We start from the raw sequence: 27954 nt of genomic DNA, 5'->3' as shown, positions 1-27954 counted from the left end.
TTCCATAACACTCCTGCCCATATTGGTTTGTTTTTTTTTTTAATGGCAGGATGTTAGTCTTTACTACAATGGCACAGGAGTCAGCCGAGGGGTGCAGGATGAGCGGAGTGGGTGCCCCAATGCCGGGAAGCCTGCACCCATCCAGAACTCGGCCAGGGTTCATAATGTGGTGCCTGGCACATTGTGGTGAAAGTGGCACCATTCTGGGAGCTTTGCTTATATCAATTCATTAAATCCTTAGAGCAACAGACTGAGCGCTATTCTTTCCCCACTTTACAGAGGAGGAGACTGAGGCACAATGAGCTAGTGAAGGTAGCAAGCCGCCCAAAGGCATGCGGCTTTCTGAAATGACTCGGTGGGAAGAAAAGCATATATATTCCAGAGTTGGCGTTTGGTGCTCACAAGCGACCAGGCTCACAGCCCATCTGAGATTCAGACGGCCATTCCGAGAGCGAATCCGTGCACACAGCCAGCTGGGCTCTGCGGTTCTCGGGGGCCCCCAGGCAGACCCGATGTGCAGGTCTGTGGGGTTTGCCAGATCTAAGGTTCTGGGATTCATGGTAAGTCATGACATCCCTGCCCCCTCGAGGCTTAAGAATTTAAACCCCCCAAGAAAAGTTACGAATTATTCCACATGAACCCTGTGCTCCCCATTTCACAGGTAAAAAGTGTCCAGGGAAAGTAGGGTATTTTTGTTATCAGGCACCTGCAAGTATCACAAGTTGTGTGGTCACAGTGACCATGTAACTTACTGCTCCAAATGCGGACACTTTTGTGCATAAAAGTTGCACCATTAATATCTACACTGAGACAAGAACCATGACCTGGAGTGTCCTGCCCAGCCGTCTCACTCCAGGCAGAACGAATTTGCATCAGATCGCGCCTATTTTGTGGCAAATGGGGACTGGCTTCCTTTGCAGGAGCCGAGGCAGGCAAGGACCACCTGCCCCCCCTGCTCCAACCACGCCCAGCCCCTAAGCTGATTCCCACCCCTGTGCTTCCAAACCAGCCGGTCCCTGTCCGCATGCAGCAGGGCTTCGTGCTTGGCCCAGGCCCACAGCCACACAGCTCTGAACTAGGGGTCAACTCCCCAAGAGCGGGGACTTCGCTCTAGCCGATTCTGTCCCTCTGGCCAGCCGGCTCTCACGAAGTTGTCCTAACTCCCTGGCTCACTCACTCGTCTGTTTACCAGATCAAAGCACAGTGACCCAAGGGTCCTGGCCACCGTAAAGGCCCCTTGTCCCAGGGAGCGAACCTGTAAGCCAAACTGAGCGTCATACAGGAAGCTGGGGCAGCCATGGGTTGAAATTTAACAACCAGGCTCCGGAGGTCAGGTGAGTGCGTCCACCCCACACCACGGCTGTCCCGACCGAAGACAGAACGGACAATAGGGGAAAATCACCCTTTTTTTATTGGGGCCCACAGAGAACAGCCCCAAGATGCTGAGGACCCTGACATTGGGCAGGAGCCATTGGAAGCCCCCAGGTCTCTCCATCCTGGACAAGGAGACGTGGGGGACTCTGCGCGGTCACCCCCTGAGGCCATGCTCACAGCGTCCCTGTGCACAGAAAAGGGGGAATATCACTTGTAAGTAGATCTTCCAATTTCCCTGGATGTTATTTGATGTTTGTCTGATTTTATGGAGCCTTTCAAAATGGGGAACAGCACAAAACCAGACCATCTGGGTTCAGATTTCCACAGTGTCTTCCCACAGTGACCTTGGGCAACTGCTTTGACCTCATTTCATGGGCCCTTCAGAGGGCAAGATGCCGAGAACCGGACAGGCAGCAGGTGCCCCCAAGACAAGCGTCTATGGCCTGACATCCATCCCTAAGGGCATGGGCCCTGCCAGCCGGCCCCTAGAGCCCCACAGCCCCTCCACAGAGCACGTTTCCAGGAAGCTTCCAGATCCATCTCCACTCCCCGCTCTCTCCAGGGACCCCACATCAGCCTCAGGCCCTGTGACCTTGGACCTGTCCCTCCTGCAGTCTGGGTCTCAGAGGCTCACAGTGTTGAAGGAAGGGCCTCCAGCAGCAGCTGGTTAGTCCACTGCCAGCTTAAATGTCACACACTCCCCAGGCTCGGGCACTTGAGGAGCAAGGGTTTGCAGCCAGTTGCTCCTGGGCCTGTGTGCTGCTGGCACCTGCCAGCGTGAGAGCCACATGAGCCCTCCCCGAGCCTCAGTTTCCTCGTCTGTGAAATGGGGTGTGGCACAGGGCCTCATCAGGTGCGATGACGTGTGTAGGGAGCTTGCATTCACTGGTTCTCAGTGAACGCAACTGACTCACACTGAGGGGTCAGCAGCCCCTGGGAGCTTGCTTGAAACGCAGTCTCGGGTCCCGCCCAGACTTCCCTACCAGTCTCGAGCACTAGGCGAAGCACACATACAGAAAGACCCTCCGCCTGTGCCCCCAGTTCCATCCCCAGACACAGCTGCTGTGACTAGTTTCCAGAGCACCGTTTGGGTGCTTGCCTCCACGCACACAGAAACCTGTCTACAATGTCCGCAAGACTTTCAAGACCAAAAAGCACCCCGGTGTGCTTGTTGACCTCGGTGTACGTGGCTTAACTGTATGTAGACACCTTCACGATGGCCTGTTGGTCCCCATCCCTCCTTTATGCTTTATACCCATATACTTGGCGTGGTGGAGCCTGGCCCACTGCCTGTGGCTGTGTGCCGCTCGGCAGGGTCCTTAGCCTCTCTGAGCCCAACTTCATCACCTTATAGGGTAATAACCATGCTTATCACACAGCGCTGCTAGAAGCAGGGAATGAGGTGAGGCCTGGGAAGGCTTAGAACAGCACCTGGCCCCCTGAGAGCCCTGCCCAAGCGTGGATTATTGTCACCACCAGCCATCGCGTGGACATCCCTGTATTTAGCCCTCACCCTGGTGGGAGACATTAGGTGGTATCCAATTTTTAGCAATTACAAACCATATTCTCACACGCATGTGATGGACAGTAAGGTTTTGTGTCATGTGCCTAAGTCAGGTCCTACAGTGGCCCTCAACTGCTCCTGGGGGAACCCCAGGGCCCTGCAGAGTCACTTCCGAGTTCCGCCATTAAAGAGCATGTTCTGCCAAGCAGGACGGCTTGTGCTTCCCTGGGAGCCCATTCCCCTGAGGGCAGGCTTTGTTTCTTGCTGTTCAGCTGAGCATTTCATCTGGGAAGAGCAGCAAATTTGTCACTAAGTACAGTGGCCCCCCCGGTACCCGCGGGGGACGCCTTCCAAGGCCCCCAGCGGACGCTGGAACCACTGTGTCCCTATCACCACGCGCCCACGAGTGACAGTTTAATTCACGAACTAGACACAGAAAGAGACGGACGACGATAACGGAGCGGGACGGCACCAGCGCGCCGGAGTGCCCGCGACGTGTGAGCAGCGCCCCGACAGTGACGTGCGAGTGGCCCCTCTCTCAACCATCCTGGGCCGCACTCACCCTTGTGACGACGTGAACTGCTAAAACGCCCATGCAACGTGCCAAGGGCAGTGGCGTGGGCACCGGACTCGGCGTGAGGCTCCTGTGAACCTGACGGCAGGGCAGGAGGGAGGCCGTCTGCTCTGGGCAGCGGTGCGGGGCGAGGAGGCTGCTGTATGACTGAAAATCACAGGGGCTTTGGCCTAGAGAGAAAAGACAAACAGTGATGTTCAGAAATCATCTTAGGGACCACGTCAGTTAAGTGTTGTCCAGCTGTGTCTAAGTGCGTGCGGCAGCCGCGTTTCACCAGATGTCCACGATCAGCAGCGTCTACACTGGCAGCAGCCTAAGGTGGGAATGTTGACACCCTGGTAAGGGGTGTGACTTACCACACAGCACAGCCCCTTGTCCCCCGGCAGAGCCGGTTACCAAACTCTTGCCAGCACTCCCCTGCATGTTCTCAGAAATGTCAGCAGGTGTTTCTTGCACGTGCGTGCACAACCCGTCTTTCTGGCCCACCCGGGCTGGGCTGCGCTGCAAGTGTGGGGCGGGTCTGGACTCTTCAGCAGTCTCTCATCCGTCCCTGCACTGGGGCCGACGCTCGACCCATAGGAGGAGCCTTGTAAATACTCTTTGAATGACTGAAAAAGGATAATACCTTACTTGTGTCACTCCCTGTCGGAGACCTGCTTTCACTGAGACAGCACCTGCGGCGAGCACCCCAGCTTGGCAGCACCGTGAGCAGGCCCTGGGGCCAGCGAGGGACTCAGCAACCCCACCTCTGCGTGCATGCTGAGCAGCAGCCTTTGCCTTGGTGGCAGAGACTGAGTTCAGCGCAGATGCATGGCTGTCGGCGGCCCTTCGTGACCTGAGAGTGCCCACTCTTCCGAGGCTTGAGTCTTTGTGTCAGGGCCCGAGTTCTGCCCCTGGGCTAGGTGAGGGCCGCCCCCACGCCATCTGCTGCCCCCGTGCCGTGTGCACCATGGGGCGTGCGGGATGCAGCATCCCGCTTCCCATAGGGAGGATGGATGCAAGGGCGGCTTGGAAGGCCTGCGCTGTTCGCTGTCGGTTGCTTCCGGGATTTGTGCAGGTTCAGGGTGGCTTTCCGGGAAAAGCAGACAGTGGAGGCCCCAGGGCGCTGGCACAGCTCTACGGACCAGGGCCTGTCCTTCAGGCGCTGCCACGGGGCGTGTCTGCCTGGCTGCAGGGGGAGCTGAGAGCTAGCTGACCACGCTGCGGGCTGCTCACCCACCTCAGGGACCCGCTGCGGCTACATGCCATCGCTCTCCTCGCCACAGAGGAGGAACTGAGGCTGGGGGCGGGGAGACGCAGAAGCCTGCCTGACACCTCGGACAGCGAGTGGGCAGCTGGTCACCTCGTCCACCAGTGTGTCTTTCCTTGCATAACGTTGAAACCTTTAAAACAAAATTACTTGCCAGCACCTAAACATCTTATGAAAATCCGTGTTTGTATCTTCTCTTGAAAAACCTGAAGACCTTGCAGTAGAGGGCCTGCCCTGCCCGGTCTGGTGCCACCCAGTCCAGTGCCCCCCTGCTCGCCCCGTCGCACCCCTGCCCCCGCCTAGGGTCAGGCCACCTGCCCAGACTGTGTCACCGGCTCGCATCGCCCACCCCAAGATCACTCTAAGACAAGGGCACCTTAGTTTTCCGATCCTGTAGCTACGGGACTCACGTTAGCACCATGCCCGCTTGAACGGGGAAGCCAGACTCAGGGCTCCGACGGCAGGACGGCAGGCTTTGGGCGGCCACTGGCAGAAGGACTCCGGTCCTCGTCAGGGCCCTGCTCTTGAGAAGCCTGCCAGGCCTGGGCACCCGCCCCCAACAGCAGGAGCCTAGAGAGAGGGGACAGGGAACCCCTGCTTAATTCTCTTGCTACTGTGATAGCCCCGTCTCAGCCTTGTCAGGGAAGCTGAAGGACAGGTGAGTGTCCCCAGTGCCATCCGGTGCAGTGATGTGCCAAGGAGCGTGCCCAATGCCCCACAGGCGTCCCTTCTTACAGCCACCCTCGTCCCTGGCCACGCTGTCCCCCAGACACCAGGCCACTCACCTCCGCCTTCCTGCCGTGACCCCGGAGCCACAGAGCACTTCCTGTGGCCACACCGTGACAGTGACCACAGAGTCAACCAAGTCAGCATGGTGCCAGGCAGCAGCTCCATGAGATGAGCAGGGAGCTCATGGCCCATGCAGGGTGGGGGGCAGGCACACCGACGGCCCAGGGCCCAGGCTCCGCACGGGCCCTGGCACCTTGCTGCAGGGGTCCTGCCGCCCCCCGCCGGGGCTCGAGTGACTCTGATGTCCCAGTGAGGCTCTCCTCTCCCTCTCTGCCCCCAGCGCACCAGCTCTGGAAGGGGCCAGCCCTCGTGCCGGGGGGCTTCCGGCAGTCCCCCATTAACATCTGCAGCAGGGACAGCGTCTACGACCCCCGGCTGAGGCCCCTCAGGGTCTCCTACCACGCCGTGGGCTGCCTCGCCATCTGGAACACTGGCTACCTCGTCCAGGTGGACTGTGACGACTCCGACGTGCAAGCAGGTGAGCCTGAGTGGGCCTGAGGCCCTTCCCTGCCCCTGGCACATCCTGAGAGTGGGGTCAGGGGTCACAGAGAAGGGGGCAGGGGCTTTGCTCAGGGAAGGTGCTTGGGGACAAGGGACAGAGACGCCGCGGCGCTGAGGGGCAGGACGGGAAGAGCACAGAAGGCTGGCGACACGCCCAGAGGGCAGGGCTGCTGCAAAGTCAATTCCCTTCCTCGTGGGTTACATCCCAGGGCTGGTGAGGAAGGGGCTGGTGAGGAGGGGAGGAGGAACTAATGAGAGCCTATATATATCACACATCAGAGGAGAAAACCAGCCAGGGGATGGGGAGCTGGGCGGAGGTGAGGCCCTGAGGACAGAGGAAGGGAATGGGCCAATGATGGGAGGGTGTCCCCAGCCTGGGAACTGTGCAGATTCTCACCAGAGTGAGACAGGCCACCAGCCGACAGGACGGTGACCCAGCTCTGAACGGATGCCCAGTGGCTGTGAGGAAGCGGCTGGGGGGCCAGGTGGGAGGCTGGGCTGACGGAGGTGCAGGGCTGCAGGCGGCGGGCAGGGGCCTGTGAGCCAATCCAGGAGCCGCCAGAGCCCGGTTGCGTCCTAGCACTGTGCCGAGGGCTGTCGGTGAGCCATCTCATCAGACCCTGACCGGGACCCATCAGCAATGTGCATGGACGCTGCCTCGGGCTCAGGCAATCTCCTTCCTACGCCGCTTCTCGGGGCGAGCTGCTAGATTCCAGCCGCACACCTGCTTCCTCCTGGGCTGGGACTTCTGTACATGATGGGCGGAGGCACCCACCTGACAGCCCCCAGGGAAAACTTTGGGCACCAAAGCTTCCAGGGTAGACAGCACATCACACGGGCCATCACAGCCCATGGCTGGGAATCCGCGGGCCCCGAGTAGCCTCTCTGGAGAGGCCGTGGGACGCTGGTGGCTGGCTTACCCCAGACGTTGCTGGCTGCGGCCGTTCCCTGTGTTGACTCTGCTTGTGCCCTTTCGCAGCAGTAAGTCTTAGCCCTGCATATGGCTTATGATGACCGGCTTGCAATGTGTCCTCCTAGCGAACCAAGGAGCCTGGGACCCCGACACAGCCCCCAGCCGCATCCCTTCCCAGGCCAGCCCCCAGCGCGTCACCTGCACACGCCGTTATCCTGCTCCCTTACCCACTGCTCTGGCAAGGATGCAGCTCACATGGGCAGGGCACAGCTTGGTACCAGGCATCACAGGTGCCCAGTAAGCCAATGGGCGAACAATGAACAAAGAGGTAAAGGGACAGATGAGCCTCCCCTGGCAGGAGAGGAAGGGAGGGCAGCCCCTCCAAGGCTGGGGCAGCAGATAGACTCCAGCCCAAGCTGCAGCCACTTGCTCTGCCCACTGACCTGGAGCCTGCTTGTCTGCGTTACCAACAGCAGGGCACTCGGGTGAGTGTGCGCACGCACTAGCACAGGCGCCGTACACCTTCGTTAGCAGCCCAGCGCGTCCGTGGGGCCTCACGCTGCCCTTCACCAGGGAGGTCTGTGCAGCCCGAGGCCCTGCCTTTCCACAAGAGGCCGTGCTATCCTGGAAGTGCTCTGCCCTCGACACGGGGACCTCTGAGCGGCAGGGTGCCCGCCCTGACACCCTGAGCCACGGGCCGGTCTTCTGGAGCCTGGGAGGGCCTGGAGACCAGGGAGGCCCAGTGAGGCCTGTCCTTGCCTGAGGGCTGCCGCAGGTGGGCCCCTTCTCCGGGTGCCAAGCCCCGTGAAGGGCTCTTGCACTGTGCCTTCCTCCACAGGCTCCTCTCCTTACCCAATGAGAAGATGCTCAGGGCCCCTGCTCACGGTGGCTCCTGGCCAGTCTCCCCAGGTCCCCTCGGGGGCACTTCTGATGCAGGGCTCACCGAATGCACAGGGCAGGAACCCCAGCTGCAGCCCACATAAGCCAAGAAGGGCTTCTTGGGAGGATGCAAAGAGGCCCGAGAGGGACGGGGACGTTGGACGGCCGGGTGGGCACCGCGCAGGGAACAGCCCAGCCCAGGGGTCAGCCGTGGGATCTGTGCACTGACTTCTTCAGGTGCCAACTTTTCCTCTGCCCTTGGTGGGCTGTTCCAAGTTCAATTCCCAAGGTGCAGCTGAAATTAGATATTCAGGTTTAATGTGGTTTGCGTTACTTCTAAAATTTTTATGCAGCAACTTTAAATGATGGCATAATGCATAATAGTCGCTAAACATTTAATTTCTTGGTTAGTAGCCATGGGAATATACTAATAAACAGAAAAACAGATACGAGCATAGAAGGTTTCTATACAATTCATCCTCCTTCCATGTCAGTTTTGTGTATAGTTATGCGCCTTGCTGGTATCTACATTGTGGACTTATAAACCTTTGAAGGTTACTGTGGACTTGGTGTGTCCCGTTAGGTTACATCTGGCCAAGTGATTATGATTCCCGAGGGAAGGGTCTGGGGCTGAGCTTGGCACTGGCGCAGCCCCGCGTCAGGGGAGCACCCTCACCCCAATCACGTGCCAGGGAGAACTGGTCCCAGGGGACATGGTGGTGCTAAGTCTGGAAGAGAAAGGGCATGCTGGACAGACAGGCCAATACCCTCTGTAAAAACCACCATCAGATGCATGACAGCACAGCCCCAAACAGGCACCACCATGGAGAATACCAGCATCTCAGTCCACATCGGGAGAAGCTGAAGCTCACGGGGTGGGAGACGGGTCAACCCCATTTCCTGTGGACTCTCAGCCATTTACTGGCCCCTTCTCCATGCCAAGGGTTTTGCTTGTACAAACTTGAGTACTTGTAATAATTGCATGAGACAAGTTTATTCCCCATTTGACAGATGAGAACAACAAGGCTCAGAGGGATGCATGGCCGTAGGTCACAGAGCCCTCGCGGCCAGAGCTCTGCCCTCCAAATGGGAATGGGATTTAGGAGCACGAGCCCACTATGGAAAAAAGCCTGCCTCCAACAGGACAGGCGCTGACCCCAGCGCAAGGGAGGAGAGCATCTGCCCACGGGTGGCTGTGACTGAGCGCACGCTCCATCCCCAGAATAGCCAGCAGCTGCTCAGGGTCCAGGCAGAGCTCCCGGCTCAAGCCCAGCCTGGCCCGTGTCCAGCACATACACCCCAGTGGGAGGGCCGGCGGGCCATGAGGTCGGCCTGGGATGCCCAGGGCCAGGCCCTCCTGAGCTGGGGCGCAGGGAGAAGCTGTTTTCCAGGGCTCTCGTGGCTGTGCGCCTTAGCATCTGGGTGTTCCTGTAACCTCTGGGGTTCAGGGTCAGTTTCAGGCTGGGAAACCAGATGATCGCAGACGGTAATTATCCCCAGAATCACAAGTCAAGGCCTCCCTCTGGTCAAGAATTTCAGCCTCTTGAATTTCTACCCAAAGCTTGAATCATAGGAGTGGGAGCAGCCAGTCTGAGCAGCCTGTTCTCTGGCCTCGTGATGGATCTAGGGTGGGCGTGGGATGCAAGCCAGACCTGGGAGCGCCAACGAGTTTTTCTTGGAAATGTTGAAAGAGAATCTTTCTTCCTGCAGTGTGCTGGGTCAGTGGCGAGCCCGGACCTGCCTGTCCTCTGGGGGAGCAGAGCCCAGAGTGAGTAAAGCCGAGGCCCTGAGCCGTTGTCGGAGCCTCTAAATGTGGCTGAGCCAGGAGCCGAACGGGCCCCTGGACCGATAAATTCTTGTCACATTAGTCGGTTTAAGTTCCTGCCACTTGTTTCCAAAGGCCCTAAGACAGGCAGACGGTTAGAGTCACCTGGGAGAGAAGCGCTGGCTGGTGCGGCTGAGAGGGGCCCCCTGGCCCTTTCCTGGTTTGCAGGGCAGCTGCCACCCGTCTGCGTGGCCCAGGCAGCCAGAGCAGGGCCATGACCTCACTTGGCCCTCGGGCACTGGCGGGCAGAGCGTGGTGCTCCGAGGCTCCTCACCGGCCTCCGGGAAGCCGGGCCGGTGTGAGTCTGGCCCTTCCAAGTATCTGTCAAGAGGAGGGCTGGTCGGTGTTCAGCAACCAGCCTTTGGGGGCTTGGGGGGGACAGGAATCTGGGGTGGGCAGAGTTTACCACTTTCCCTCCTGCAAATGCTCCCGCTCCGCTGATTTCAAGCTCCCACCACAGAGTCTCCGGGCATAGTCTGGGCAGCGCTGCACACAGCTCCCAGGGCCCACGTGCCGGCACTCTGTCGCTGTCCCGCGCCCTCTGCCCTCCTGCCCCTGCCGCCTCAGATCTCGTTTTGGCTGTCCATGTGAGGCGTTCACTCTTGTTCAGACTTCTTTTGAGTTGCGTGTGGCAGAAACTCAACCTCAACTGACTTCTCAAAGCAGAGGGACATGTGTTGGCTTGGACCCTGAGAAGTCAAGGGTGTGGCTGGGCTGGCAGGCGGAATGTGGACCCTCCCTCTCCCAGCTCTTGTCCTGTGGGTCTGCCCCAGGCCAGGGTCCCCGGTGGGGAGAGAGGCAGCGCCCGAGTGCTCACCGCCAGGGTGAGCCAGTCCCCGTGACCAAGGGTGTGCCCGCTTGCAGCAGGGTGAGGTCCCAGTGGAGAGGGTCATGGGGCGGTGTTCCCAGAAGTGGGGCCGCTCAGTGCTGAGAGGCCGCTGGGCGCTCTCTGCCAGGGCCTGACGTCCTCTGCTGTGGACTCCGAGCTGACCTGCCCCCCGCCCCTGACTCTCAAAGTCGCTCTGACTCCGGGGCAGCTCTCAAAGTCCAGGGCTTTATGTTCTTCTGCAGCCCGGCGTCTGCGGTGACCGGGCCCCAACCCCGCTGTTTGGCTTCTCCACCACCTCAATCTGCTTCAAAGGGACTCACCTGCCCTGCCTCAGACTGAAAGAATGGTCTGGGTGTCTCTCTGGCCGTGGAGACTGGTCGGGTGAATCCCCCATGGCTCCTGGCCACACCGGCCAATCTGGTTTCACTTTACTTGTCATTTTTCCCCAAAACCCAGTTTCCTCTTTCTCCTGCTCAGAGTCACATGCCTCCCTTCCCATGGCTCTGCTTTGCAGCCTCTACGCATCTCTTCAGGTTTCCTGTCGTCTCTGTTCACCCCCATCAGAGAGCGGGAGCAGAGGAAATGAAAACAGCCCCTGAACACAGAATGCACTGAAAAACCATTTGCAGTAAGAAAAGGAGAAACAGACGCTCCTGGAATTTTTAAAAAGCCCAGGATAGATGGAAAGGCAACTCCCCATGCACAAGAGGGACGTGCGGGCAGAGGGTGCCCGGTGCACAAGTAATTTCTCATAAAATATGATCCTCAGGCTGGGTCATGCCGACAGGTGGGTGCCAGGAATGAGAAGGAAAACATACCCAGCAGGCCAAGGACACTTCCGTCAGCTTGGAAGATTCCAGCAGCTTGTCCAGCGGGCGACAGATATGCGCGCTCTGAGCTTCACGCCAGCAGCGATGATGAGGGACAGGTGGCGGGCGGCGGCTGCTGTCTCCCAGGAGGACAGGCTGGCAGAGGGCTTCACAGGGTGGGGGCCCAGGAGGGACAGCAGCCAGACCCCGGGTAGAGGGCCAGCAGCGCACAGCCACCTCACAGGGGACACCCTCCTGCCCCTGCCCTGGGGCACCGGTGGACCGGAGGGCACATTCCTGAGGGGACGCCCTAGGTCCCCAGAACCAAATCTAAATTACTGCCCGTGCTAACTGGGCTCGGTTTAAATGGGGCCTGTCTCACCATTGCCCCTGAGATAGGTGAATGTCCCGTTAATGGGAAGAGGACGCCCTCAACCAACCTTCAAACCAGGGCTGTTTCCAAGTCCTACCCCCCTTGCCGTCCACAGAAGAGGCCAGTGTATCTGCCCTGCTCATGTGTAGGGCCCGACTCCAGGGAGCTGACAAGCCGGGACCCCCACCCACCCCTCATCCCCCACCTGCCAAGTAGTGAGCAGACCAGCAGATGGCAAAGCGCCCCTTCCTTCATGCCGGACGCCCTCCTTTGGGGAGCCGGCCCCCCAACCACACCCGAGTGGTAGTTCACCTTGCAAGTTCAAGGGTGCAGGGCGGGGTGCACAGGCTGGTGGGGAGGGCCCAGCTCTGAGGCAGAAAAAGCGGGTCATGAGGTCACCTCCTCCACCTCCCAGCCTGGGGCCTGAGCAGCTTACCCAGCCTCCCTGACCCTCAGGCTCCTCCTCTGTAAACTGAGGACCTGGCAGCAGCGTGGTGGGAGGGCACGTTTGAGGCACTCAGCACTGCGCTGGCAGAACGAAGCATTCAGGCTGGGGGGGCTTCTCCTGCTGTGGACTGTTTGAAATACACTGAGCAAGACGAGGCTCTGGCCACGTGCTCTTCTGATGGTTTCCACTAGAGGGAGCACGGAGCACAGAGAAGCTGCTGGCTGGCCTGAGCACGGCGCTCTCCGGCCTCGGAGGTCCGTGATTTTGGGTGACTGGGTCCACTGGCTGAAGGAGGAAAAATGGAGACTCCAGGTCCGGGGCCCCATCGGGGCTTATGAGCAGCCTTCCCAAAGGGCCAGTCACCCACGGGGGCAGGAACCAGCTATGAGGCGCCAGGTGCTAAAGCCACAGGCCTGCTAACGCTCCTTCCACGTGGAAGTGAATTTTAAGTCATCTGTAGAGAAGGGCCAGTAATGGCCTTGCATCTGCCAACTGACAACTGGTAGTCACCACCGTGCCGAAAGACCCCGTCCAGGCGCGGCCCCCGATGGCGCTCACCGGCTAGACCGGCAGCTGGTGCGCCCAGCGGGAGCTGTGGTGCTTTGCTCCCAGAGTGGACAAACACATGACCTGCAGGCCGGCGTCCGGTCACACCCATCACTGGGCATCTTAGGGTGTAAGCCGCAGAAAGCTCTCCAGCCAAAGGGGGCTGCCGGAGGGCCCGGGCGCTCCCGTGGGAAGACAGGCGGGCTGGCCTGGAGGCTGCCAGGGACACGGCAGCCAGGACCCTGCCGCCGTCCCGCCGGCCCCTGCGTGGTCCCCCTCCCACACGGGCCGTGTCCCGGTGCCCTTCTGCTGCCGAAAAGGGCACAAGCATGTGGTCCCAAGCTCACGCCCGGGGGGAGGGGCATCCCGGGAAAGGGAACCGGGCTGTAGGGAAGGGATCGGGCTACGGCTTCTATCCTGGGGCGGCTCCTTCCACTGCAGGTGGGCAGTCCACCGCTGCCACTTGCACTACCACCATCTTCCTTGTTACCTACTGTTGTCCCTCAGGTCCTGGGCAGAGGTATTATCCTGGAGGTTCGGTGAAGGTGTAGTTCCTGAACCTGTCCCCTCACTTGGTCTGTGGGGATGAGGATGGCGCCCAGGGAGGCGCTAGGCCAGGGGTACGCATCCGCCCCTCCCAGCCCGTGGCCAGGCAGGCACAGGCCCGCGTCCCTTTGCCCGGGACCTCTTCCCACTGCTGCCCCCTCTGGCTCCCCTCACTTCTTCCTCTTCCGGGGCCCCACCTGACTCGGATGGCACCGTCCCTCCCCAGCACCAGCTGGGGCTCCTCCTTGCCTGGAGAGAGTGGCACAGAGCTTCCTGGTCCAGAGAACACCGGGGAACCCTCCGCCCTTGCTCCTTACAGCTTCGGAACCTTAGTTAAATCCCAGAGTTGCACCGAGGGCAGGCTGAGCCTTGGTAATGTCAGTTTATTTGCAGTTCTGTGTAATGAGAACATCTCACACTTCTCTTGTGCTTATTTTAAACCTTGAAACAGCTGTGCCTACCAAAGGCCTGCCCGTCCTGGTAAAAACACGGCCACAAACCGGGGGCTGAGAACCACGACCACTGTAAGAACAAGACACGGGCCTCCGATCCCAGAGTGGAGTTAGCCTCCAGTGTCTCCTGTCCTCGGGGTATCTGGAAGGTCTGGGTCACTGGTACAGTTCCCCAGTTATGACCTGATGCACCTGCTCATGGACACAGCTGGGCGACGCGCAGCCTTCGCTCCGTGGACAGGCTTTACTGACAGTGGAGTCTGGGGGCTGGGGTGACAGTGGAGTCTGGGGGCTGGGGACTGGCAAGCCAGAGGTCCCTTCTCACGAACAGGGGCTGCCTGTTTAAATTGCTTTAAAATGAACCACCCTGACACTGTGTCGTCATCATGAAAATTCTCTTTAAGATTATTTTATCTGGGTCCACCACCCTAAACTGGACCCCTAACTTCTCTCATCTCAAAACGGGGCTCGTAGTACCTGCCTGCGGGGCTGTCATGAGGAGCTGACGCCTGGGGGAACATAAAGGGCTTTGCACAAGGCCAGCATACAGCAGGTGCGCCTCAACGCTGCCCTGTCAGTGCACAGCGCTCAGTGCACACTGCCTGCCCACCAGGAGCTGATAGGTACAGCAGCACAGTGCCAGGACACACGGGGCACTGACCAGTGGGAGCCTTTGCCCTGCTCAGCTCTCCATCCCAGACCGGAGATGTGATGAGCGAGGCTGGGTGTTTCTTTTGAGCGCTTCCAAAATACCAACATTCTGCTCAGAATTTGGTGCTTCCCGTACAGCAGGGTCCTTCCAGCGTCCCGACGAGGAGGCAGCCGGTCCACCCTCATTTCACAGCTGGGGAAGCTGAGGCCGGGGGTGGGTCAGCACCCTGGGATCACTCGGTTGGGAAGTGGAGGCGCCAGCCTCTGACTCCAGGCCCCACTCCTGACCGCCTGCAGAGGGGCAGCCGCACATGGCCTTCCCGTTGCTAAACAGATGCCCTTGGCACTTTGCCAGCCGGCTCTTTGTCAGGCCTAATCGTAGAAACTGTCCCAGCGAGGTCCCCAGTCAGCCCCAGCTGCCCTTCCTGAGCGTGGAAGGCGCACTTATTTTCTTCCAGTGATGTGCCCATAGGACGGAGGCTGCCAAGCCCTGCCTGGGCCAGGGTGCCAGATTCTGGGGGCTCCTGACCCCCACAGCCCGCGTATAGCTCACTGCTGCCTGCCCCAGACTCTTTCCTCTTCCCCATCCTCCTAGGAGGGTCCCCATTTTGCTCATGTCCTTATTTGTGTTTGTGTCAATGAGGTGCCAGCTGTGCCAGCCTCGGGTGATTTGCTGTGCGTTTGCTGGGTCCCCAGCGCCGCTCATTTACAACGGACCCTTGTCAGCCTGACAGAGCGGAGGGGACACACGTTCCTGAGGCCCACTGCAGGGGGCGAGAGCCCCAGGGTCCCAAAGGGGAGCCTTCCAGGTTCCCTCTGTCACATAAGGAGGCAGCTCTGTTTCCCAGAGGCTGGTAGGCGGGAGTCCAGCTGGGGAGAGGCTGCTTCAGTAAAGGACTCCGCGGAGCCCGATGTCAGAGGGCATGGAGGCCTGGGATCTGACCCCAGTCCTGCTCGGAGGGTGACCTTGAGAAACTTCTGACCTTGGAGTGCTTCCCCTGCCCGAGGAAGGAGTAATGGGTAGCCACAGCCATTCCTGTCCCCAGAGTCCCTGATCTCCGGCTCTCTGCTGTTGGCGAGAGTGGGAGGGCTTTTTCTGCCAGGTTATTTTGGGCGGGGCCTGGCAGACATCCAGCGAGTGGCAGGTTCACACCTCAGGCCGTTGGTGCCATTCTTTCTGGATGCCTGGGCACGTGCCCACACAGAAGTCTAAGACGCTTGGGCAGGAACGGCCACAAGCACCTACGTGTAGCTAGTGATTCTCTTTTCCTTAACAGACGACGGAGCAGGTCCCTGGAAGGTTATGTGATGGGCGGTCACCAGCACCGTTATCATCATTACCTGACAGCCCTTTACAAGGTACTTTCCATGCCGTTATCTCCATTTATCCTGCCAGCACTCCTTGTTTCACGGGTGGGGAGGCCGAGCACCTTGCTTGAGGTCACACAGCATGTCAGAGGCAAAGTGCAAATCCAGACCCATCATCCCTGCCTTCTGGCACTTCCCTTCTGGGGAAGACAGCGCAGACACACAGAGACCTCCATGTGGTTACCTGCCGTGTGAGTGAGCGTGCTGGTCTCAGTCTCCCAGTGCCCAGGGCATCTCCTGGGGTAAAGCTGGCCAGACCAGCAGCTGACTCACCCCTGAGGCTCTCCTCCTGGTCAGTAACTGGTGCGTGTGGGGGGACGAGGTCTCTGGCTGGCTGGCCGGAGCTACAAACCCCTTTCCACCAAGGATACAGGGGCCAGACAGAAGCAAGCACGAGATGACCACCTGCGTTTCATGGTTCTGCAACCTCCTTAGACTAAGTTTTGTACTCTGCACCCGATAAAGTGGAGAAGGAACAGGTTTGGGCTCAAACCTGGGTTCAAATCTTGGTTCTCACTGCCAGGATTACTGGCAGGTATTCAGCCTTGCCTGATAAATTACAGTGCAATGCAACTACAAGGCCACGTCTCCAGGATCCTTAGCCCTCGAGGAAAAAATCACCCGCCTTGTATTTCCAGCCACAGAAAGTCTCCATTGGCGTCTTGCAATCGGGCCGCAGCTGGGAGGCCCTCCTCCTGCTTATCTGCAGAATGGCGCCCTCTGCTCCCGGGGCTGTGGGCGGCTGGCAGATTCTGACTTCAGGGTTTACGGTGTAAAATTTTATATACTTGCTGTGGGAAGTATTTTTTTTAATTAAGAGATAATTCATGTGCGTGTATTCAGGAGAACTAGGATATAAACTAGAATGTGTTTTCTAGTTTATAGTCCAGGACTTTCCGCTACAAATACTTTTTACGGCAAACACAGAACAGAAACACCCCTCGCCAGGAGTATTTGATGCCCTCAGCAGCATCGGTCACGCCCCCAAATGTTTCCCCGGCTTTAGCAACAGAGAGGTGTTGTGGGAGCCAGGCCACGCCAGGAATGTACTGCGAGGCTCTGCTGGGCCTTCCAGACAGCTCGGCACCCTGCTGCTCACTTCCCCAGCCACCCCTGCAGTTGAGGCAGTTGATGGGAATCTGTTAGCAACGTGCAGCCAGAGGCCGACTCACCCTGTGCTTCCCAGTCACCAAGCAGGCTCCCAGCCGTAACCCTGGGCCCCTGGGGGAGGTGCCAGCTCCCTGCACCACAGGCACTCACACCTGAGCCCGTGTGCATGATGCTAACTGCTCCTGGGGAGGCATGCCAGGGTTTTCAGGAGACTCAGGAAGGAGTATTCCTATAAAGCCTGGTCAAGTAGCCAGACCACTGTGAGAGGGGGCTACAAAGCCATCAGCTTTGGTGGAAACCGTGGCTCGTAGCCGAGAAGTGGTTTATGTAAACACCTTGCTCATTACATATTACTCTGTGAAATTATCTGGTGACAGAATTTAACCTGGTATTTTTTTCATTTGAAAGCTATCATTTTCTTTCATTAAAGTCTGGAAACTTAGAGGAATGGCAATCATCTCAGCTGTTTCTTTGCCCTGCTGCTGACGGCCCCGGGCGGAGGCCCCTGCCACCACCTGCTGGCAGACTGGAGCCTGCATTCACTCAGGCGTTTTCTGTGCACAGGGGGGACAGGACAGGACCGGGCATCCCACCGTGCCAGGGGCCCACCTTTCAGTTCATTGTGTCAGCAGGATGTCAGTCTCTCGAGAGTGACGTGCTGCGGCCTTGGTGTAGACTGTCACAGCAACACCGCTGTCCAGGGAGCCAACTGACACAGGTGCACCGGTGTCGTCCCCAGGGATCAGTGGCGGCCCCTTGGAAAACCACTACAGACTGAGGCAGTTCCACTTCCACTGGGGCGCGGCGAACGAGCGGGGCTCAGAGCACACAGTGGACGGCCACGCATACCCGGCAGAGGTTCGTAGATGTCCTCGCAGCAAATCTGTGGGTGCTTGCTGTGTGCCAGGCTCAAGTGTAGGGCGACCAACCGTCCTGGTTGCAAGAAAGGATTTCCTGGGATGTGGGACTCTCGGTGCTCAAACTGGAACAACTGGCCACACTACCCATTCAAACCACCCAGCCGTCCTGAGAGAAGGGACTATCAGCGCTTTCACTCAGCAGAAGAGAGTGAGGCTCTGATTGGTGGTGTATCCCAGGCGGCTGGCCCTTGTTGCTAGTCAGCTATGGACGAGAAGCTTCCTGACCTTCAAGAAGGCATCTGAGACCTTCTGTTAAGAATCTGAAAATCTTTACAGTAGACATCATCTTCTTAAAAACAAAGTGACATTTGCAACATTTCCAAATGGGAGTCAGTAAAGAGAATTAATGGAGATAAATGTTAGGAACTGGTTTTTGAGGTTATGGAAGGGCGATAAGGGGCACCTTATAGATGTCCCCCTGTATTTTATTGTGAAATTTTTCCAACATACAAAAAAACTGAAAGACCTGTACCGTGAGAACTCACGAGGTTGCCACCCAGATCCTGGGATTGACATTGTGCCACAGTCACTCGGTCACACCCCTGCCCATCCGCCCACCCCTCTATCCACCCAACAACCACCTGACTTTCTGATGCATTTCACCGTAGGGACTATTTTTGTTTCAACCTTTGTTTCTGTTGTTATGGAAGTAATTCTATAGTTAAAGTAGAACTGGAGTTCTATCAATTTATAAATTGGGGACAGTTTATAAATTGGGGGAGCATGTCTGTTGTTACTATAATACACACATTTACAAGCATGACAGAAAGGGAGAGACAGCGGCTCGTAACAGGTGCCCTCTCACTTGACACCATGCCTTTCGTCTTAGTGTGTATTGATCTGCACATGGGTTTCAACAAACAGGTAGGTTTGTTGAACAGAAGAGGCTGTCGCCACTCAGTAGTACAGAAGCCACGTCAGGGCTTGGGCCCCACCAGGGGTTCACCCGCGTCAGGCCGCAGGGGCTGCCAGGCCCATCCTGGGTGTGCCATTCCTGTGGGGGTTTGGAAGGTGGGGTCTGAGGGGAAAAGGGCTGCAGGGGGTGCCTTGGGCCCAGCTGTCTCTAATTCTGGAGGATTGCCCTGGGACAGCATGTGGGGGACCCCCGGGGGGCTGTGGGTAGCCAGGGGAGGCCATGCCACACTCAGTGTCCCCAGGGCATGTGACCAGGAACCCTGGCAGTGAGGTGCATTTGGAGCACATGTGGACCCAGCACCCTCGGCAGGGCCCCCAGGTCAGGAACCCAGCCCCGCGAGATGGCAGGTCTTGTTACTACAGGAAGCTGGGGGCTCTGGGGCCTCCGGGCGCTTTGGGCCACGGTTCAGAAAGGCCTTGGCCACAGCGCCTGTCCGTGGAAGGAAACAGGTGCAGGCACCCAGGCTCCTTCAAGGGTCTGAGCCAGACTGAGCACCCGCAGGACCTCGCACCCTCATCCCACAGGTCCCGCACCAGGCCCCGGGCTCCCGTCTGCCCCCTGCCCACCGGCAGCCCAGCACAGCCTGTTCCCTGCCCATCCCCCACCCCTGATTCAAATTCTTGTCACCTGGCAAGTCGTGATGCCCAAGAGTAGACTTGGAAAAACCGAAGGCGGGGTGTGAAATAAGGGCACCGATGGAGTTCAAGGCAGGTGTCAGATGCAGAAAAAGGGCCACAGTGGGGCGTCCTCACATTAAACATTATTGGCTGTTTACCTGAAATTAAAGTCCGACTGAGAGCCCTGTGTTTGGTCTGGCAGCTCTCGTTCAAGGGTATCTGAGATGTAGGAAGAAATCCAGCTACCCGCTTCTATTCCTGAAATGAAAGCGAGCCTCTTTCTCTCCCTCCAGAAATGCTGAGGCCCTCGCTTCCTGTGGCCCATCGAGCCTTTGGCGACCCCAGACGTGCGGGCCGCGTGGGCGGTCCTGGGGCCGTGCGCCTGTGAAGTGCACGCACACGTCTGCTGCCGGGAGAGGAGCGCCTGATTTATTTCTTGCTACACCTGATACATGTAAATTCTCTTTCTCTTGTGTTTCAGCTGCATTTAGTTCACTGGAATTCTGTGAAATACCAAAATTACAAAGAGGCTGTCCTGGGAGAGAATGGCTTGGCTGTGATAGGCGTATTTCTCAAGGTAACCTCTTGCTAGGACGTAGCTCTCCCGATGAGGAGCGTGATGGGTGATGACCGACAGCTGCTTTTTAAACACAGTCTCCTTAGAGTGAAGTGTTTCCCCCCGTCCTCTGCCTTTTCAAATCAACGTTCTGTCTGCCTGTGCAGCTGGGGGCCCATCACGAGGAGCTACAGAAGTTGCTGGAAGTCTTCCCCAAAATAAAGCATAAGGTGAGCTTCGTGTTTTGAAATCAGCATAGCTGGAAAAGCTAAATTGTTTAGAGTGACGACTCATTTGCAATGAAAAAAAAAAAAAAAGGTTTGGTGGTTTGGTGGAAAGTATATTGCAGAGAGGGGCTCTGAGCCCGGTTGTGGAGCTCGAACTGGTGGGGGCTCCTTCCAGCTGGGCCTCCCCACTTGGCTAGTGTCAGAATAAATAGGTGCTGGATTCGATTTGAGTTTCCCCAAATTCAGTCATTCACCGGTACTATTGCTTAACATTTTTCCTTCAATCTCAGCTTTTAGAAAGCTTTAGCCTTGTCCCAGGCAGCAGTATCCACTAGTGATAACATTTGTTTAAAACCAGCTGAGATACATGGGTAACTACTAACACTTCAGAGTGCCCGCCCCATGCCACCTGGCTGGTGGCTCCCAGCACCCCCTCCCCCTACCCATCTTGCTGTGTGGGCTCAGGTCCGGAAGAGGTAAGGAAAGCAATGTAGCTTTTCTCCCACATGGGCTGAGAAAGGGCTTTGATGAAGAAATGGAAATTCCAGAGAAATAGTGTTTATTTGTATGGTGCCAAACAAAAGAATTCCGGGACAGGAGGAGTCGCTGGGGCCCTCAGATGTGGGGGCGGACGGGGCTCCCACCTGTCTTAACAATGGCCAGGGCTGCTCCAGATGAAAGCTGGGCTGGCCCTTCCTCAGAGGCTGTTTGATGCTGACCTTGAGCCCCCGCTGCCCTGTCTACAAGTCAGGAACTCGGCAAGGTGTGGGGAGCGTCCTCTTCCGAGCGGGTCTGCAGCCAGAGTAATGAGGGGTGCCTCACCACCTCCTGGAGCGAGAGCTGGCTGGGTGGTGCTGTTGACTATGAGGCTGTCTTCCCTCCACGGAAGGCTCTGGAGTGCCCCCGCCCCCACAAGCTACCTCTGGGCAGAGCCCGAGGAGAAGGGGCACGAGTGGGTGTACGGCAGGCAGCACCTGGCCCGGCCTGAGCCTCTGCTCCTCCGCTGAAATGTAATTTAGACCCTTAGGAGACAAAAGGCCCGCCATGGAGGGCAGGGGTCTGTGCTCAGGGCTGGGGGGCAAATCCATCGGTCACCTGTCCCGGGCTGAGCTCTGTCCTGGGTGCCCCCGATGTCTGGGTCTATTTTTAAAATTTGTGTCCACTCCGTGGTGAGCAGCTCTGTGGGTTTTGACGAATATGTAGCCATGGGTCCCCGGGGACGGAACAGCACAGCACCCCACCCCGCCCACTGCTTCCTGTGGCCCCTTTAGAGTCAAGCCTCCACCCTTGGGCACCCCTGACTGTCCCACCCTCTGAGTGTTGCCTTCCCTCCCATTTTCCCTGCTTGCTGTACCCCATAGAGCTTTCTTTGTAAGCTTCCTTGCCTCTCTCCCAAATGGGCTGCGCACAGCAGAAAGAACTCCTCTCTGACCCACTGGTGCCAATGAAGACAGTCAGAGTGGGCACCCATTCCCAAGGGCTGGTCCATCTGCCCTGTCGATGGATGGGTGGTCTTCCCCCCACTCACATGCTCACAGTGGCACCTGCAGGCCACCTGGGCTGACAGAGTGAAGGAGGGACTCTGAGGGAGAGCTGCTTTCTGCACCCACAAGGTTGCTCCAAGCCCCAGCCCACTTCAGACACAGGGCACAGAGTGCCCCCCACCGGGTCGGTGCTGGAAATACAGATTCATCTTCTCAGCTTCAATCAGCAGAAAACCGGCAGTGGGCAGAGTGGCTGAGCCCATCCAGCTCCTTCTGTGCCCTTCACCCCCACCTCCGCAGCGCCTAGGTTCTGCCGCACCCGAATTCCGTAGCTTTGGGAAAGCCACTCACATTTACTTACCTGCTTCATGGATGCTGTAGAAATACCTCTCAAAGGCTGTGTCTTGCCAATGGGTTTTGGTCCCGGGCAAGTTCACTATGGATTCAGTGTTGACCAAAGAAATGACAGTATAACGTTCTTGGGGTGAAAGGGTTATATCCAACTTTATTTCCATGGTGGCAGGTCAGTCACTAGAATCCTGAGCAAGTCTGCATGCATGTAGAGCAAGTCTGCATGCAGGCAGCAGGCCAGTCCCTGCCTCTGGTCCCCTCTGCCCGCACAGCTGTCCTCTGGACCTCTCTGCCTGCACAGCCGTCCTCTGGGCCTCTGTCCTTGGCACTGTCACCTCTCCAGCCTCTGCTCTGCTCTCCTGCAGCCTTGCAGCCCTGCCACCATGTCACCCAGAGCACTGGGCAGAGCTCTTCATGTACAGTGAATAACAACACATTACCCGCACCTGTGTAGTGAGCTAGCCAACCAGGGCCAGGTGAGAATCCTGGCTACAGGTACCTTCACTTTATCCACAGGGTGGTTCTGAAAATTAAAGGTAATGGGCTCAGGAGGTGTCTGGCATATCAGCACCTTTGGGCCTGGGGATGGGGCAGAGGTGAAGGGGGCTTGTTTGTCACCACGCACCCACTGGTACTGTTTGCATTGTGCCTGTGTGCGTGTGACCGGTTTCCTCCAGGAATTAACCAGACCCACGGAATATCACACAGCCTTGAAAAGGAGTGCGGTGCTGACGAGCAGCTGCAGGGATGGCCCCTGAGACATGCTGAGGGAAGCCGGTCGCAACAGTCCACATATTACATGGATCCTTTCTTAGGAAATGTCCAGAACTGGCAAATGTGCAGAAACAGAGGTGGATGAGCAGGCCTGCGATGGGGTGGGGGCGTGACAGCCTGGCAGTATTTACCGGGCCACTTTCTTCTGGATTCTTTGTGGAAGTGATGAAAACATTCTGAAATTGACAGTGGTGGGTGCACACAACTACCTGTGAATATACTGAAAGCCAAAGAATTGTCCACTTTAAATGCATGGATTTCATGCTCTGTGAACTGTATCTAAACAATGGGGCTGTGAAGACATTAACTAGATGATTAGTTACGTGGAGGAGGACCTGTGGCACCAGAGATTTGAAATCATCTGCTGGTGTGAGTCGACTCACTTTCTTTCCTCAGCTTATCGTCGTCCCCATTTCTGGCTGGTGAAAGCCGGCAGTTAGGGTGCCAGCAGGTCGTCTGGGCCGCCGGCTTTGCCTCTGAGGCCTGGGAAAAAGGATTTTGATGGAAAGTCTGCTACGTGCCCCTGGTGCTGCCCAGCTCTGGGCTGGGCTGAGGCTCCATCAGACGGGACACTGTATAGTGTCACATTGTGTCCAGGCCTACCGGCCTCCACACTTCACAGAGGAGCTAATGCCCCTGTCCAGGGCTTGCCTACCCCAGGGACCTCAAGGGGCCCTTTCCCGGCTGAGCAAAAGCTGCTCGCACACCTTCGGCTTTTAACAGGCAGAGAAACTGACTGGCAGGTTCTTTCTCTTAACACCCTGGGTGCCGGGCTGAGCAGCTTCCAGAGAGCAGCTCCCAAGCTGTGCCTCTGCTGGCGGTCTTCAGGGGTCTCCAGCCCCAGGCAGAAGCTAGGTGTCCCCAACTGCAGGCTCCCCGCCCCTTCTCCTGGTGTTTCTTTCCCGTCTCATTCACACGTTTCCAGCTATGTGGCCTCTGCTGTTTCTTAAGGTCATATCCTGCCTCAGGGCCTTTGCACTGGCTCTGTCCCCTCTCTCCAAGGCTCTTCCCCCTGAAAATGTGCACAGCCTCTCTGTCACTGGCTCCATGTCATTGCCTACTAGTTACATTATCAGGGAGGCCTTCAGGGCCACCCCTGTCCAAACGCCGACCCACTGCGCCAAATTCTCACCCACTGCTCTACTTTTACTTCTGTGCATTGCACTTACCGCCGTATGAGCGGCCAGGTGTCTCACATGTTCCGCATGCTGCCTGCTTTCCTCCAGTGAAAGGTGAGTCCCAGGAAGCAGGAATTTTGTCAGCTCGGTTCACTGCTGCACCCCACCACCTGCCACGGAGCCAGGTTCACTGCAGGTGCTCAGCAAATAGCTGAGAGTGAATGAATGGGGGCTACCCGCTGGCGTCCCTCAGGACTCAGAGAGGCGGGCTTCTCACTACCCTGTACAAAGCGTGGAAAGCAAGCAAACATGAGCTCTGAGCAAAGGACCGCCAACCAGGGCATGTGCTGGCGGGGCCCCTCGGGAGCAGCACACACTGGCACACAGTGGCCGAGAGCTGCCTGCTCCCTGTGAGAAGGAAAATCCTGGCCCGAGAGTAGGGGAATCAGCTCTGCCAAGGGCATCCGGGAGTGCGGGCACTTCCCGCAGCTCTTCCGTCAGGGAGGGCTGCTGTGGAGAGAAGGCAGCCTTCCTAAGGCTGTGATACCTTCTGGCACAGCCGCTACTGAGAACAGGCTGGCTGATGGGCATTTCCACGTCCGGGCGTCCACCCAAAGTGACGCTCCAGGCGCCACCGACGGATGGAGGGGGAAAGGACGCAGGGTCCCTCCACAGGACAGAGCATCAGTCGGCCCTGGGAAGGGAGGGACCCTACCGCTGCAGGGTGGGCAGTCGTCGAGAATTCCGGGTAAACAAAGCCAGGGGCAGAGGGCAGGTGCCATGGTCCTCCCCACCCCCGTGAGGGGCCCGAGGGGTCAGGCTCACAGTCAGGAGTTAGAGAGGTGGTCGCTGGGGGTGGGGGGCGGCGGTTGGCATTCGATGTGGACAGTATTTGTCTTACGAGATGAGAATGTGTAGGGATGGCTGCACAGCCCCGTGAACGGCCTTGATGCCACTAAAACCGCACTCTTAAAAATGTGTAAGATGGTGAACAGGGCACATCTTGGGTTATGTATGTTACTTTGCCATAATTTTAAAAAGTGTAATATTTTCACAGCCAAGACATATAAAGATGAGTAACTTTACAAGGAAAAGCTAAGCATCTGGTGGGGATCCCTGCTCTGTATGGACGGTCACATTTTCTTGTTCCCGCCTCTAAATGTGACCACAGTGGCCTCACAGCCCTTATCTCGGGGAGCCACTTCCCTCTGAACAACATGAAGGCCATGTCATGAGATAGAGACGAACCTCCCCCGCTCCAGCGCCTCCCCTCCTGCACCCAGAACTGACGCAGCCTGTGGTCTCGTCCTCAGGGCGCACGGGCAGCCCTGGGTCCCTTCCACCCCGCCTGCCTGCTGCCCACCTGCCGGGACTACTGGACCTACCCAGGCTCCCTCACCACCCCTCCGCTCACCGAGTCCGTCACCTGGATCGTCCAGAAGCAGCCCGTTGAGGTGGCTCCTGACCAGGTGAGACGCGCTGCGGCACGTGCCACACGAGGCGCTGAAGGCATTCCTCTAGGCTGGCAGCGTGGCTGAGGCGTTGCAAGCATTGGGGACAGGGGGGTCCTCTAAGCCCTGGTACGCTTTCAATGTCCCCACACAAAAGTTCCAGAAACCACAGTTCTCCTGACCTTGAGGTGTTCGTCTGAGAGGCAGAGAGAGACTGAGAGAGGGGGTCCAGGGGAGGAGGACAGGGAGCCCGTCTGGAAACTGCCACCTCTCCGCAGTCTACCCGCATTTAGAATTCAGACGTGGCAAGTGCCCCAGCCGACAGCGCTCAACAAGGTGCTTGCCCTTAGTTGGTGTTGGGGGTAAAGTTACTTCAAAAGACCGGAAGTGACATTACAAGAGGTCCTCACCCATAATGGGACCTCGGCAGGTATCTGTAGATGAAAAAAATTAACCAAGAAAGGGATGTCAGAGGAAAAGGCAGGGGAGCCATCACAGAAGTAGGGCTGCTGATGGAACAGTAAGAACCTGAGACCACAGAGGGTTTCCTTGCGTCCTGTCTTAAGAAGTTAAGGAACCAAATATATTGGGAGAAAGTTCCAGAAAGATCGTAGCAGTCAGTTGTTGCTATAGTAATACTGCGTAACAAACCATGCCAAAACTCCATAGCTTATCACAAGTATTTATTTTTCCTGGGGTGGCTTGGGAGGCTGTTTTAGGCTGCGGATGGCCGGGCTTCACAAAAGGTGGCTGGGGTTTGGGTGGGGCCCGGGGTCTCTCATGTTCTGGGCTCTGACTACGAGGGTCACATGCGGTTCTCACAATAAATGACAGAAAATACACAGGACAAGCCAGCCCACACATGCCAATGTAAGGCCTCTGCTTGCATCCCGCCTGCTCACATCCTCTGGCCAAAGGTCACAGTGTGAGGCCGGGTCAGGGGGCAGTGCCGGCCCTGACTGATTACGATGTACACCAGGAAGTTAATGTCAATTGTCCCAGGGTCACAAGTCTGCAGTGGCTTTAATTTCTTCCTTTTTCCTTATCCAAATAGCCTATTTTCTTCCCCTAAGATAAGTAGAAATTATTTGTGGGTTCTTTAAGAAGTTGTGGTGTCTTTTCTCTGGGAATTCCAAGAACATGGAGAGTGTCTGGCTAAGGCAGTTTGGAATCCAGGATGCTAACTGGAAATGAGCAGCCTCCGTGGTCCCAGCCACTGCCCAGGACAGTTCTCATCAGTCGTGTTTACTGCCTCTGAGGGCACCAGTGGGCTTTGACAGGCTCTCCCAGCCTCACGACTCCACGAGAATATCCATACACAAAAGTCCTGGGATGATGACATTTGCTTGGAAAAACTGGACATCCACCCTTCCCTCAAACCAGATATGGGGAAGGCTGTGGTTGAACAATGGCTGCTTGTCATCAAGAACCCTTCTATCACTAACCAACGTGTGTGACAAGCGCCCATCCCAGGTCAGGAAGTGTAGCAGGAGAAGGCTGGTGACGAGAGGGTGATGCAGAAACCGTGACGACCATCTCTGCACTCTGCCCAGAGAGAAAGCACGAGTTGGTAGTTTTAAGACAGGGTGGTGAGGATTAAACGTGCAGAGAAGCCCCTCACCCTGACCAGGGGTCCTGGGGAGGTGGGGCATGCACCCCCTGGATGGTGGGGAGGCGTTTGCTAGGTGGGCGAGGGGAGCAAGGTTGCATTCCTGAGAGCCGGCAGCATGTGCAGTGCAGGACACACCGACAGCTTGGCCCGCCAGGAGCCTGGGGGCACCGCGCCCTACGTGACTCTCGGGCAGTCATCTGCCTGCAGATCTGACCTGCTTGGTACAGGGTCGCTACAGAGAGAACCCCCGTCTGTGAACAAATGAGATGGTAGAAAATGGTCTTTCCGTTCCTTAAGTGAAAAGTGAATCAAATGTTCTTTGGCATTTATATTGTAGGTAGTATGTATTTACATTATACGTATGTTCCCTATTGCTGAGTAACAAAATGCTCTAAAACCTAGTGGCTTAAGAAAACGATCATTTATTATCTGTCAGAGCCGCTGCGGGTCAGAGTTTTGGGTGGTTCCCGGTCGGGCTCTCTCGTGGAGCTGCGGTGGGAAGTGAGCAGGAGCTGGAGGGCCCTTCCCAAGGAGCCCGCTCAAGGGCCCAGGAGGCGGTGCTGGCTGTCGGCCGCGTGCGTCAGTTCCTCTCCGCACGGGCCTCCTCGTGGGGTCACTCGAGCGTCCTCACAGCATAGTGACTGGCTCCCCAGATGGGGGCACCCGGGAGGCCGTGTGGGAGCACAGTGCCTCTCCTGCCCCAGCTGGGGAGGCCCCCGCTCGCTGTGCCAGTCATACATATGTTCCGATGCTGTGCGGGACTGCACGGACAGGAGGGACACCTGGGCGCCGGCCCGCCGAGCACCTGCTCCCCGCTGCCTCCGCTGCTCTCTGTTCCAGCTGGCCGCGCTTCGCACGCTCCTGGTTTCTGCACTTGGCGAGGAAGAGAAAACGATGGCGAACAACTACCGCCCAGTCCAACCCCTGATGGGCCGGAAGGTCCGTTCATCCTTCCCAGCCACTGAGGACAGTGCAAGACCCTGAGTTCATGGTGTCCAAGTCAGTGGGCAGAACTGACTTTAAAGAGAGGACGCACTGTTTCCCGAGTTTCACGCTCTGATCAGATGCAACCTCTGAAATTAAAAAGAGAGGAAGAGGTCACTGTTTCAGGCAATGTCCTTTTCCTTTGCAAGGAAGAGAAGTCATTTCAAAGAAGCTTGAGTCTGACAGGGAAAGGAAACCTGGGGC

The 27954-nt window shown here is 57.5% G+C and overlaps 1 protein-coding gene across 2 annotated transcripts; it reads left to right on the top strand.

The window, feature by feature from the left end:
- The first annotated feature begins 1294 nt into the window (after positions 1 to 1294).
- On the top strand, positions 1295 to 27954 carry CA5A (carbonic anhydrase 5A). 2 transcript variants are annotated; one of them, XM_073226630.1, is made up of 7 exons: positions 1295 to 1587; positions 5771 to 5968; positions 17480 to 17598; positions 19675 to 19770; positions 19917 to 19979; positions 25017 to 25172; positions 27540 to 27954. In XM_073226630.1, exons 1-7 carry the CDS (start codon positions 1440 to 1442, stop codon positions 27729 to 27731), a joined length of 972 nt encoding a protein of 323 aa, XP_073082731.1. In that variant the 5' UTR covers positions 1295 to 1439; the 3' UTR covers positions 27732 to 27954. The 2 variants fall into 2 exon arrangements, with proteins under 2 accessions (XP_073082731.1, XP_073082732.1); XM_073226631.1 differs by having other exon boundaries at positions 1302 to 1587; positions 27607 to 27954.

This window comes from Manis javanica, chromosome 17, assembly GCF_040802235.1.
Source record: "Manis javanica isolate MJ-LG chromosome 17, MJ_LKY, whole genome shotgun sequence".
Lineage (NCBI taxonomy): Eukaryota > Metazoa > Chordata > Mammalia > Pholidota > Manidae > Manis > Manis javanica.
Note: the sequence above shows the minus strand (reverse complement) of the source record. Positions and strands in the feature narration are given on the sequence as shown.

What these genes read in the sequence shown, in the direction of transcription:
- CA5A (XM_073226630.1), top strand. Translation starts at nt 1,440, where the DNA reads ATGCTGAGGACCCTGACATTGGGCAGGAGCCATTGGAAGCCCCCAGGT. An exon ending in CGACTCCGACGTGCAAGCAG is followed by an intron (nt 5,969 to 17,479) that starts GTGAGCCTGAGT and finishes TGTCGTCCCCAG; the next exon opens with GGATCAGTGGCGGCCCCTTG. An exon ending in TCCCCAAAATAAAGCATAAG is followed by an intron (nt 19,980 to 25,016) that starts GTGAGCTTCGTG and finishes TCTCGTCCTCAG; the next exon opens with GGCGCACGGGCAGCCCTGGG.